This window comes from Hypomesus transpacificus, chromosome 7 (assembly GCF_021917145.1).
Source record: "Hypomesus transpacificus isolate Combined female chromosome 7, fHypTra1, whole genome shotgun sequence".
Taxonomy (NCBI): Eukaryota; Metazoa; Chordata; class Actinopteri; order Osmeriformes; family Osmeridae; genus Hypomesus; species Hypomesus transpacificus.
In genome coordinates this window covers 10054069-10066802 of record NC_061066.1, presented here as the reverse complement: position 1 = coordinate 10066802, position 12734 = coordinate 10054069, and the positions used below count along the sequence as shown (strand labels likewise).

Here is a 12734-nt window from a genome sequence, read left to right as displayed (position 1 = left end):
CGACAATGGAAGATGGAGAGAGTTGATGCTATCCTCTGAGGATGCTGCAGTACAGGACAAACTAGAGCAAAGAGAGTGAGTGAATTAGTGAGCGTGTGTGTGTGTGTGAGCATGTGAATGTGTGAGTAGGTGTGTGTGTGTGTGTGTGTTTGTGTGGGTGGGGGGGGGGTTCTCTGATAGTCCACTTTTGGTGTTCTACTGTGTTAGCCTCTTAAAGGTGTTTGCTTGCTCTGAAAGGTGTTTCTCTTGTGCTTGCTTGCTCTGAAAGGTGTTTCTCTTGTGTTCGCTTGCTCTGAAAGGTGTTTCTCTTGTGTTCGCTTGCTCTGAAAGGTGTTTCTCTTGTGTTCGCTTGCTCTGAAAGGTGTTTCTCTTGTGTTCGCTTGCTCTGAAAGGTGTTTCTCTTGTGTTTACTTGCTCTGAAAGCTGTTTCTCCTGTGGGAGTGTTGTTGGAACCTGTAGAGAGGTAGATGATCTGAACCCTAAAATAACTTTTCTCAGGGATAATGACCTCACTGAAACACTGGGGAATGTGACAACAGATGCTTCAACCACCTCTGATGTCACACACAGTCACATACACAGTCACACACACAGTCACACACACAGACAGTTTCATGTTGCTGTCTCCAGTGAAGCTCTGCATGTTCCTCTACCTAAAGGGACGTCAGAAGAATCCTGCGCTTCAGAGGGAGAAGACTTAGACAGCGTAGGTTCAAAATCTCCCTTGTACACATCTTATTCTTACTGTAGATGTTCACATACAGTGAGGAGAGAGAGAGGAGGGAAAGAGTATACTAGGAGGGAGGAGGGAGAGAGTATAACAGTGTGTATACTGGGAGGGAGAGCGTCTGTTGCAGACAGTCTGGACGTGTTGGTACACACAGACCTGCCTGTGGGAGAACCAACATCACACACCCAGAATGCACCAGTAGTTTTCTGGGTCACACACAGGGAATGTAAATCATACATACATAAGGATACTGCCTGGAGACAAACAGAAATGTTATGTTGAGGAAGGTAATACATGTACACACACACAGACATACAGTGTGATCCTCCTCCCTCCAACAGACATGTCAACTTCATCAACTCTTCAGAGAATGATGGGAATGTAATCAGATTGCTGAGCGGTTAGGGAGTTGGACTATTAATCAGAAAGTTGTTGGTTCGATTCCCGGCCGTGCCAAATGACGATGTGTCCTTGGGCAAGGCACTTCGCCCTACTTGCCCCGGGGAGGAATGTCCCTGTACTTCCTGTAAGTTGCTCTGGATAAGATGGATAAGTTCAAGTATTTTATTGTCAGGTACACAGAACAACACAAGGTCAGACTGGGCACAAATTCTCAAGACAACGCAATCAGTGACAATGTCAATGACCATACAGGAGGACCATACAGAAGCCTGATGGCGAAGTACAGTGAGGATAAGATGGCTCTGGATAATAACTAAATGTAAATGTAATGAATGAGAGCAGAAAAAAGTGGGGAGGGGAATAGAGGAAAAGAGGAGAAGGAGAGGAGAAGGGACTCTACTGTTATTTTATCAGTTTCTTTTACCTATTTTCATCCTGCACGAATGTGATTCGAATGTCCAGGGTGGGCATGTGGCAGTTTGGACTACCTGATAAAGACTTGGAGAAATGGAAATCCCTCTCTCTCCCTGTCTCTCTCACTCTCCTTCTCTCTCTATCTCTCTCTCTCTCTCTCTTTCCCTGTCTCTCTCTTTCACTCTCTCCCTGTCTCTCTCACTGTCTTTCTCTCCCCCTCTCTCTCTCACTCTTTGAATCTCACTTTCTGTATCTTTCTCTCACTCTTTACTTCAATTTCAATTGGAACAGAGAAAGGGAGAGAGGGAGAAGGAGAGAGAGAGAAAAAGGGGGGGGAAGGAAGAATGAGAGAGGGAGAGGGAGGGGGGGATAGGAGGGAGGGAGAAAGAGAGGGGGAGAGGGAGTAAGACTGAGAGAGGAAAAGGGAGGGGGGAGGGAGGTAGAGACCCACAGGCTAACTTTGTGAAAGCCAAAACAAAGAGTTCCAACAGCTGGTTGATAACACACAGACATGTTGATGCCTCCAGTCTGGATCACATGATGAAGAACAGAGGAAAGAAAAGAGTGTTTTTGGAACCCTGGTGAGATTGCATAATAGAGTATTGAATGAGCTGTGTTTACCTTTGAGAGGCCCCCTGAGTTCTCTTCTGCTGGCTCTAGTGTGTGTGTGTGTATAAGGACTTGGCTGTGTGTCTGTGTGTTTAAGGACCTGGCTGTGTGTGTGAATCTGTGTGTGTGTTTTATAAGGGCTTGGTTCTCATATTGTTAGGGTTAGGTTACTGTTTACAACCAGTCCGTATCAGGGAAGATCATCAGTTTGTTTGCAACTCTGTCCTGAAGACAACATCTGTCTCTCTCTCTCTCTCTTTCTCTCTCTCTCTCTGTCTCTCAAGAAAGGAAGTGAGTAAGAGAGAGAAGGTCATATCCTCTCCAGTCTCCAGGGTTACTCTGGGTCTTCAGAGCTGCTCTCATACAGACAGCCCCCTCTGCCTCCTTGCAGACACTCCTCTCAGATGACCTTCAGTGTCTTGCATGCTGCCTCTCTCCTTCCTCTCTCTCACCCTCCTCCCTCTCTCCTTCCTCTTTCTCTCTCCTTCTTCTCTCTCTCTCTCTCTCCTCTCCCCTCCCTCCCTCCCTCTCTTTCCTCTCTCTCTTTCCCTCCTCCCTCCCTCTCTCTCCTTCCTCCCTCTCTCTCCTTCCTCTCTCTCTCTCTCTCTCTCTCTCCCTCCTCCCTCCCTCTCTCTCCTTCCTCTCTCTCTCTCCTTCCTCCCTCTCTCTCCTTCCTCTCTCTCTCCCTCCCTCCTCCCTCTCTCCCTCCTCCCTCTCTCCCTCCAGCTGACCTTCAGGTATGTGAAAAGAGAGACATGTCTGACTGGAGGTCTCTCTGGCCAAACGAACACCCTGCTACAGGACACACAGATCAGGGCCTGCAGCATTGCATCCCATAATACTCTACAAGAGGAAAGGCCGGGCTGCAAGCGACGCCGGCGCTGCATGAAGTCGAACACACCTTACGTTTGTTACCAGGGACCATCACTGCCACGGCAACCAGTACCTTCACTCTGCTGCTCTGTAAGAGTGACAAGTTAAAAGTTAGACCCCGCTGTGTTCAAATACTAGCCCTGTGAATGTGTTAGCAGGTATGTCTATGTGTGTGTGTCTGTGTGTGCATGTGTGTATAAGTGTGTGTGAGAAAGAGAGATATTTAAGCACTTCGCTGGCACATTGTAAGTCAGTGCAGGAAGGTAGACAGTCTTGCCAAGCAGCAACCTTTCAGGAGCGTTTCCTGGGACACAGCTGGAGTCAGGTACTCATCATGGTTACTGTTCTAAGAGCTCCACTATGTTCCAAGTCTGCACACTCTGGGTTCAAGCTAAATGTGAGTAAAAGTCCTTGGAGCTTGTTGTTTTGCTGTTTATTTAACAGCTGAAGAATGTCAAAATGTGTTTCCATGATGCATCAGTTATAGCCAGCCAGCCAAGCAGTGAGTATTCCAAACATCCCGCCAGCCAGCCATCCAACTAGCTATGCAACCAGCTATCCAGCCACCCACTAAGCTAACTAGCCAGCTATCCAGCCACCCACTAAGCTAACTAGCCAGCTATCCAGCCACCCACTAAGCTAACTAGCCAGCTATCCAGCCAGCAAGCAAACTAGCCCGCCAGCCATAACTATCCAGCTATCCAGCCAGCCAGCTGATCAGACAGGTCTGTGTCCATGGTAGGGTTCTGGGGGTGTGTCTGGGAGAAGTCAGCAGGTCATATGTTGTGCAGCAGTCTTGCTGGATTGTTCTGTTCCTCCTCGGCTCCGGTGAGGTAGGCCCAGTCAGCCCTGGTTGGAGTTTAGGGGGAAATAACAATTAGAGGCTGGAATCTGGGAGCACATATATGATCCCCCCCCCCCCCCTCTCTCTCTCTCTCTCTCTCTCTCTCTCTCTCTCTCTCTCTCTCTCTCTCTCTCACACACACACACACAAAAACCCTGCTATGGAGTAGGGGGGAAGAGGGGACAGAGAAGAGAAAGGGGGGAGAGGAAGAGAGGAGAGAGTATCAGGGGGAGGAGGGGAAGGAAGAGGGAGTTGTCCCGGCAGCATTCCTTGGCCTCCTGCAGCATCTAAGGAATGTAAACAGAGGAGACTCCATTAGTCTCTAATTCAGCACACTGTTACATCAGATATATGATTAATCTTCTCAGCTCCTCGCTGGCACACTAACTACATGACACACACTGGGACCTGGGCTTGGACCTGGTCACAGTGGAAGGTGGTGTTAGGGTGTTGGGTGGTGTAAGGACATGGTGTTAGGGTGTTAGGTGGTGTAAGGACATGGTGTTAGGGTGTTAGGTGGTGTAAGGACATGGTGTTAGGGTGTTGGGTATACTTATTACTGTTGGGTAGGATTAGGACAGTAAGGTAGACAGAAAACTAGTAGCATTAGTGTCTGTTTATTCTCGGCCAACAAGGGTCTTATAACAGCCTCTTCTTGGACAGTCTAATGGTCTAACAGATGACAGATTACAGATTAGCTGGATTACTCGAGGGTCCTGGGAGAGGCAGGTCTGGGATCGGATTAAAGTTGTTCAAAGGCTGCAGGCCTGGCAGGAGACAACGTTTAGACTGACCACAGATCAGCGTCTGCAGAGGAGTTCACTCTGGGGTCGTCTTCCCAGACCGGCCCTCCTTGGTGTGTGTGTTGTTTGTGTATGTGTCCATGTATACGTATTGTCTGGGTGGGAGAGGTTGTGAGACAGTGACCTTGGAGCTAGTGTTGTAATCCTAACTCCCAGATGGCCACCAGTGACTCAGACAGCAAAACCTGTCATAACCGTTTGACATGTTTAACACGTCCAGAACCGCGCCTGCTAGCTGAGGTGTTTTGGTGCACCGTATGAGATATTATTGTTCCATGCCGGGTAGCTGGTTAGCTTTGTACTGTGCCTGGTAGGCCTAAACACAGACCGTTCCTTGACCCTGACTATCGAAACACTATTACAACTATGCACTTCTGATCCTACTGTACTTTCAATATACACTATGGGTATGTCGCTTTGAATGAAAGCTATTGCTCACATGATTAAAATGTAAATGTGATAAACTGTGAGGCATGAAACCGTTTGGTTTCCCTCGAGCAACACACCGCACATTAAACTCATTACCGTCGTGAGTTGGATGTGAAAGCCAAAACTGCATGCCCCCCCCCCCCCCCCCCTCTCTCTTTTAATAAAAAAGTTTATCGTTCAATCCTGAAGGCACGATCCCGCCCACAGAAGTTCCTCGCGCCCCGTTGCTATGGGTTTCCGTGTACGCGCCGAAGGCACGGCGACGCGCAGCCCAGTCTTTCCGTAGGAATCGGTAGTCGACTGTTCTCTGCTGTGGTAGACATGGCGGCGGACCTTAACCCGGACTGGATCTCCTGCCTCCCCTCGTCTTGGAGTTATGGGGTCACCCAGGACGGGCGGATATTCTTCCTCAAGTAATTATTCTCTGGATATAACGCGTGGATGTGTGTTTTCGTTATTGTCGACGCGAATATTCCCTCCAGCGTTGTAGTTATGTGCCTCCTCACCTTTTCACCCGTTTCTTCTCACCAACAGCGAAGAAGCCAAGAGTACAACCTGGCTACATCCAGTCACTGGAGACGCCGTTGTAACGGGCCACAGAAACACTCCAGGTAAATGGCTCAACGGCTTTTTTGTTTTAACACTTTGGGAGAGAAACGAACTGGCTCCTCATCCTCGCCGACGCCGCGGTAACAGACGTCTCTCGAGCCTGCTGTAGCGCGCAGACCTTCAGGTTGAGGCAGTTAACGTCACCTGAGCACTGTGCGACACACTTGTTAAAAGTTCTGTCACGTAAACGTCCTCGGGTTTTGCGGGACTGAGTCGGTTAAAGTGACGTTTGGCGTAGCCTTTCAGGGATAGCATTGCGACGAAAAAAATCCTTATCCCCTCCAGCTGCACCACTGTTGACGCTGGGGCATTCTATGCTAGTCTGCGCGGTGTTGTGTCATGTTCTGCAGAGAATGCTCCGGTTCCGTGATGCAGGCGTGGAATGGAACGAATGTGCGTAGCAACGATGTCCCATGTGTCACTTGACATGTTGGCATGACACCTTCAACGCAATTAGTGTAGCGGACGCTTCAATTCACACCAGAAGCCCGCTTGCCGCGACCGCTGGGACGCATAACATTATGTAAATCGATGTAGAGTTGAAAAAAAAATCTAGTCACGATTAATACCAACGGAATGATTCGGTAGGATGATTTTCTCGGTTAAGGCTACAACACAAGAGGACTGGCGTGGCTGTTGATTCCGTGTCGACGTCTGTCTTTGGTGTTTATGGTTTCACTGCAGACCAATGCTTGTGTTTAGCCGCGCACTGATAGCAGATCTCGAGGGTCGAGCTGCTGTGCTGTGTATGTTCACCATGGCCGTTTCTCTCCCCCTCTCTCCCCTCCTCTCTCCCCCTCTCTCTCACCCGCTAGATTTGCCGACTGGATGGGAAGAGGGGTACACATTCGAGGGCGCGCGCTGCTTCATAAAGTGAGTTGTGGTTTAAAGCAGCAGTTCTCTGCTGCTGCTTTGTTTGGAAGAGCAGAGCTTTTCATATCTCAGATCAACGCCCACTTCTCTCTCTCTCTCTCTCTCTCTCTCTCTCTCTCTCTCTCTCTCTCTCTCTCTCTCTCTCCCCCCCCTCTGCTTGCCTGCCCTCCTTGCTAGTATTTCGGAAACAGATCCTTCTTACAGCCCACCCTTTCTCCCACCAAATGCTCTCTGTATTTCTCTCTTGTACAGACCCTCTCTCTCCCTCAAAACAAGTCCTTTCTGTCAGAGTGGCTGGTTGACAGGCTGGTGTGAGACAGGCTGGTGTGAGACTGGCTGTTTGACAGGCTGTTTGACAGGCTGGTTGACAGGCTGGTGTGAGACTGGCTGGTTGACAGGCTGGTTGACAGGCTGGTGTGAGACAGACTGGTGTGAGACAGGCTGGTTTTAGACAGGATGGTGTGAGACTGGCTGGTTGACAGGCTGGTTGACAGGCTGGTGTGAGACTGGCTGGTTGACAGGCTGGTTGACAGGCTGGTTGACAGGCTGGTGTTAGACTGGCTGGTTGACAGGCTGGTTGACAGGCTGGTGTGAGACAGACTGGTGTGAGACAGGCTGGTCTTAGACAGGATGGAAGAGGTGTTAGACTGGCTGGTTGACAGGCTGGTTGACAGGCTGGTGTGAGACAGACTGGTGTGAGACAGGCTGGTCTTAGACAGGATGGAAGAGGGGTACACACACTTACTGCCCTCCTTGCTAGTATTTCGGAAACAGATCCTTCTTACAGCCCACCCTTTCTCCCACCAAATGCTCTCTGTATTTCTCTCTTGTACAGACCCTCTCTCTCCCTCAAAACAAGTCCTTTCTGTCAGAGTGGCTGGTTGACAGGCTGGTGTGAGACAGGCTGGTGTGAGACTGGCTGTTTGACAGGCTGTTTGACAGGCTGGTTGACAGGCTGGTGTGAGACTGGCTGGTTGACAGGCTGGTTGACAGGCTGGTGTGAGACAGACTGGTGTGAGACAGGCTGGTTTTAGACAGGATGGTGTGAGACTGGCTGGTTGACAGGCTGGTTGACAGGCTGGTGTGAGACTGGCTGGTTGACAGGCTGGTTGACAGGCTGGTTGACAGGCTGGTGTTAGACTGGCTGGTTGACAGGCTGGTTGACAGGCTGGTGTGAGACAGACTGGTGTGAGACAGGCTGGTCTTAGACAGGATGGTGTGAGACTGGCTGGTTGACAGGCTGGTGTGAGACTGGCTGGTTGACAGGCTGGTTGACAGGCTGGTTGACAGGCTGTTTTGAGACAGGCTGGTGTGAGACAGGCTGGTGTGAGATAGGCTGGTGTGAGACAGGCTGGTTGACAGGCTGGTTGACATGCTGGTTTGAGACAGGCTGGTGTGAGACTGGCTGGTTGACAGGCTGGTTTGAGACAGGCTGGTGTAAGACAGGCTGGTTGACAGGCTGGTGTGAGACAGGCTGGTTGACTGGCTGGTTTGACTCATGGTGTTAGGGTTAGGGTTAGGCATGCTCACCCAACCGGCTTTACTTGTTGGGATCTGCTCTCCCAACAAGAGAGTGTGTGTGTGTGTGTGTGTGTGGGGGGGGGGGGGGTGTGAGTGCGGGGGGAGGGTGTGTGTTTTGGTATGTGTGCATATGTGTTGGTATGTGTGTGTTTTCTGTGTATGCTTATGTGTGCTCCAGTTGGTGCGGGAAGACATTTAGTCAACGTGTGTCTGTATGTATGTCTGGGAGAGGACATGACTTGCTGTTCTTCTTCCTCTCCATCCTCCTGCTCCTCTTCCTTCTCCTCTTCTTTGTCTCCATCCTCCTCTTCCTCTCATCTCCCTTCTCTTCCTCTCCATCCTCGTCCTCTTCCTCACCCTTCTCTTCCTCCATGTCTATTTACAGGGCAGCAGCTGACATCTAGCTGGTGTAACACACTATAAATATCCCCTCTCACCAATACCCTACTGTAGTCTGCTCTCTCCTGCTGTAGTCTTTGGTCTCTCCTGCTGTAGTCTCTCATGCTGTAGTCTCTCTTGCTGTAGTCTCTGGTCTCTCCTACTGTAGTCTTTCCTGCTGTAGTCTCTCCTGCTGTAGTCTCTCATGCTGTAGTCTGTCCTGCTGTAGTCTGTCCTGCTGTAGTCTCGCCTGCTGTAGTCTCTCCTGCTGTAGTCTCTCCTGCTGTAGTCTCTGGTCTCTCCTGCTGTAGTCTCTCCTGCTGTAGTCTCTGGTCTCTCCTACTGTAGTCTCTCCTGCTGTAGTCTCTGGTCTCTCCTGCTGTAGTCTCTCCTGCTGTAGTCTCTGGTCTCTCCTACTGTAGTCTCTCCTGCTGTAGTCTCTGGTCTCTCCTGCTGTAGTCTCTCCTGCTGTAGTCTCTGGTCTCTCTTACTGTAGTCTCTCCTGCTGTAGTCTCTCCTGCTGTAGTCTCTGGTCTCTCCTACTGTAGTCTCTCCTGCTGTAGTCTCTCCTGCTGTAGTCTCTGGTCTCTCCTGCTGTAGTCTCTCCTGCTGTAGTCTCTGGTCTCTCCTACTGTAGTCTCTCCTGCTGTAGTCTCTGGTCTTTCCTACTGTGGTCTCTCCTGCTGTAGTCTCTGGTCTCTCCTACTGTAGTCTCTCCTGCTGTAGTCTGTCCTGCTGTAGTCTCGCCTGCTGTAGTTTCTAGTCTCTCCTGCTGTAGTCTGTCCTGCTGTAGTCTTTGGTCTCTCCTACTGTAGTCTCTCCTGCTGTAGTCTGTCCTGCTGTAGTCTTTGGTCTCTCCTACTGTAGTCTCTCCTGCTGTAGTCTCTCCTGCTGTAGTCTCTAGTCTCTCCTGCTGTAGTCTGTCCTGCTGTAGTCTCGCCTGCTGTAGTCTCTCCTGCTGTAGTCTCGCCTGCTGTAGTCTCTCCTGCTGTAGTCTCTCCTGCTGTAGTCTCTAGTCTCTCGTGCTGTAGTCTCTCCTGCTGTAGTCTCTAATCTCTCGTGCTGTAGTCTCTCCTGCTGTAGTCTCTAGACTCTCGTGCTGTAGTCTCTCCTGCTGTAGTCTATCTAGTCTCTCTCTCTCTCTCTCTGGGACAGATCCATCTGGGTCGTTGGAAGGGTGGAGTACATCCACTGATGAATCTCTTCCTGCCTCTGTGATTGAACACACACACACACACTCTTAAGGGATGTCTCTGTGCTGGCAATGTCTCTGTGCTGGCAATGTCTCTTGGCTCAGAGAAGTGACACATTCTCTCTGGTTGTTGTTGTTTGTGTTTCACATATGTAACACCTACAGCTACACACACAGACACACACAGACACAGACAGACAGACAGACAGACACACACACACATAGGGTTCTCCACCTCCCTGCCTCATAGCTTCCCTGCCATGCTTTGATCTCATTTGATTGTTTAGTTGAATTGATTGGAGGATTAGAAGAAAAAAAAAAAAAATGTTGGTGAAAGAGAGAGAGAGAGAGGGCTGGGCGATATGGGTACAAAATTATCGATATAGATATTCACATTCGATAACGATAATTAAACGATAGACCACAGATCTGTAGTAGTAGCTAAATAAGTCTCCTCCTCAACTTTTTCCATACACTCAGCATAAAGTCCAGGCAGAGCGGTGTGAGAGAAATGTTAGCGGCCAGGGAGCACGTACCTGGGGTCAAGTAACTTAAGCTTTTTAAAACCTTGTTTTTTTTATCAATAGCCTACCTATCAATACCTTGGCGCAAACTCAGACTTTCTGCATGTTCCAACGAGTGATTTTGCTTCAGGTGGTAAAAAAGGTTACTTATATACTAGTTTTATAAATGTACCAATACGCTGTTCTTATTGGTCCAGAGACATTCTAAGAAGTCCACAAAACCGTTTGCAGACCTCTCCAGAGGTCCGCAAACGATTGACGGACCTAGCAAGCGGTTGCCTTGTAGATGTTGACAACATGGCGTCTGCTCCAGATTCGTCGTGTTTGATTTGGGACTTTCCTACGTGTTGTTATATTATATAAAAAAACTAACACTTTTCGACAGATCTACAAACACCTTTGTGAGCAGAGATTTGTTAAAACGTTTGTTAACCGAGACCGTAGGTCGAGATCAACAAGAGGTCCACATTTGCACTTTGTCGTATTACCAGACTTGGTAGCCACCTGTTTGTTTACTACTGGTACACCAATTTGCACCAAACATTGCTCTGCTCTTTGTCGGATTTCAAAAAGCCAAACAACTTCCAAATAACTTAAGAAGACAAACCCTTTTTATGTGTGTGGAGGGTGTGTGTGTGTGGAGGGTGGTGTGTGTGTGGAGGGGGAGGTGTGTGGAGGGTGTGTGTGTTGAGGGTGGTGTGTGTGGAGGGTGGTGTGTGTGTGTGTGCGGAGGGTGGTGTATGTGTGTGTGGAGGGTGGTGTGTGTGTGGCGGGGGAGGTGTGTGGAGGGTGTGTGTGTGTGGAGGGTGGTGTGTGTGTGTGGAGGGTGGTGTGTGTGTGGCGGGGGAGGTGTGTGTGTGTGTGTGTGGAGGGTGGTGTGTGTGTGTGTGGATGGTGGTGTATGTGTGTGTGGAGGGTGGTGTATGTGTGTGTGGAGGGTGGTGTATGTGTGTGTGGAGGGTTGTGTATGTGGGTGTGGAGGGTGGGGTGTGTGTGTGTGTGTGTGGAGGGTGGTGTATGTGTGTGTGGAGGGTGGCGTGTGTGTGTGTGGAGGGTGGTGTATGTGTGTGTGGAGGGTGGTGTATGTGTGAGTGTGATAAGTGTCTGGCCTCTCATCCACAGGAAGTGAGGTCAGGAGCCAGAGGAAACACTGATCTGCTTCCTGTCTCTGGCACTATGCTGTCATGGTATCTGCAGCTTGGCTGGAACCCCTCCCTCCCTCCCTCTCTCCCTCCCTTTCATCTGTCTCACCTCCCCTCTCTCTCATATCTCCCTCTCTCTCACAAGCTAACTAACATGCAGCTTATCCCCAGTAATATTTGAGGTATTACCAGTCAAAGCATCTGCTAAGGATTACTGTGTGAGTGTGATATTGTTGTGTATGTGTGTGCATGTGTATTATTGTGTGTGTATTATTGTGTGCATGTGTATTATTTTGTGTGTGTATTATTGTATTATTTTGTGTGTGTGATGACTCAGATTAATTTCTCCACGCAAAAGCGTTTGATTTCACTCCAGCACAAAGTTAATTAAGTAGTAGACATGATAGACAGGATAACATGGAAACAGAGGATGAGAGGGTAGAGTAGAGGAGGAGAGAGAGGAGATAAATGTGTGGAGAAAGATGGAGAGAGAGGAGAGAGATCAGAGGGTAGAGGAGAGAGATGAGAGGAGATGAAAGGGTTACTTTAGTTCATTTCTGCAATATAGCGTCTTAGATAGCATCAATTGAGAGGTAATTGTCTTCTGTGCGTGTTTTAGTAATCAGGTGTGAGGAAGAACGTCCCTCACCAGAATTCTTCAGATGGTCTCTCTCTCTCTCACACACAAACACACACACATTCTCCTGCCCATTTTCCAGATTGTTCTACTTCCAGTAATTCCCTCATTCTAGGCTGGCGTGTACCTCCTGGCCAGGCTCGCTACCCTGCTCTGCTGGGATTAGATCTACTATCTACTCTGCTGGGGTTAGATCTACTATCTACTCTGCTGGGATTAGATCTACTATATCTACTCTGCTGGGATTAGATCTACTATATCTACTCTGCTGGGATTAGATCTACTATATCTACTCTGCTGGGATTAGATCTACAATATCTACTCTGCTGGGATTAGATCTACTATATCTACTCTGCTGGGGTTAGATCTACTATATCTACTCTGCTGGGATTAGATCTACTATATCTACTCTGCTGGGATTAGATCTACTATATCTACTCTGCTGGGATTAGATCTACTATATCTACTCTGCTGGGATTAGATCTACTATATCTACTCTGCTGGGGTTAGATCTACTATATCTACTCTGCTGGGATTAGATCTACTATATCTACTCTGCTGGGGTTAGATCTACTATATCTACTCTGCTGGGGTTAGATCTACTATATCTACTCTGCTGGGGTTAGATCTACTATCTACTCTGCTGGGATTAGATCTACTATCTACTCTGCTGGGATTAGATCTACTATATCTACTCTGCTGGGATTAGATCTACTATCTACTCTGCTGGGGTTAGATCTACTATCTACTCTGC

General features: G+C 48.9%; 1 protein-coding gene across 9 annotated transcripts in view; it reads left to right on the top strand.

The window, feature by feature from the left end:
• Positions 1 to 5265: 5265 nt before the first annotated feature.
• The window catches only part of plekha5 (pleckstrin homology domain containing, family A member 5), a 46287-nt gene continuing 38818 nt past the window's right edge, over positions 5266 to 12734 (top strand). Inside the window, exons 1-5 of one of the 9 annotated variants that reach the window (XR_006956333.1) lie at positions 5266 to 5517; positions 5639 to 5715; positions 6529 to 6586; positions 6764 to 7135; positions 7226 to 7431. Coding sequence is in view for 5 of the 9 variants with exons in the window: in XM_047023307.1 (XP_046879263.1) it covers positions 5426 to 5517; positions 5639 to 5715; positions 6529 to 6586; positions 6764 to 7037 (501 nt within the window). In the remaining 4 variants the exon portion in view is untranslated. Of the gene's footprint in view, positions 5518 to 5638; positions 5716 to 6528; positions 6587 to 6763; positions 7432 to 12734 lie in introns of those variants that run through there. The other 8 variants (XR_006956332.1, XM_047023308.1, XM_047023309.1 and 5 more) reach the window with 8 other exon arrangements.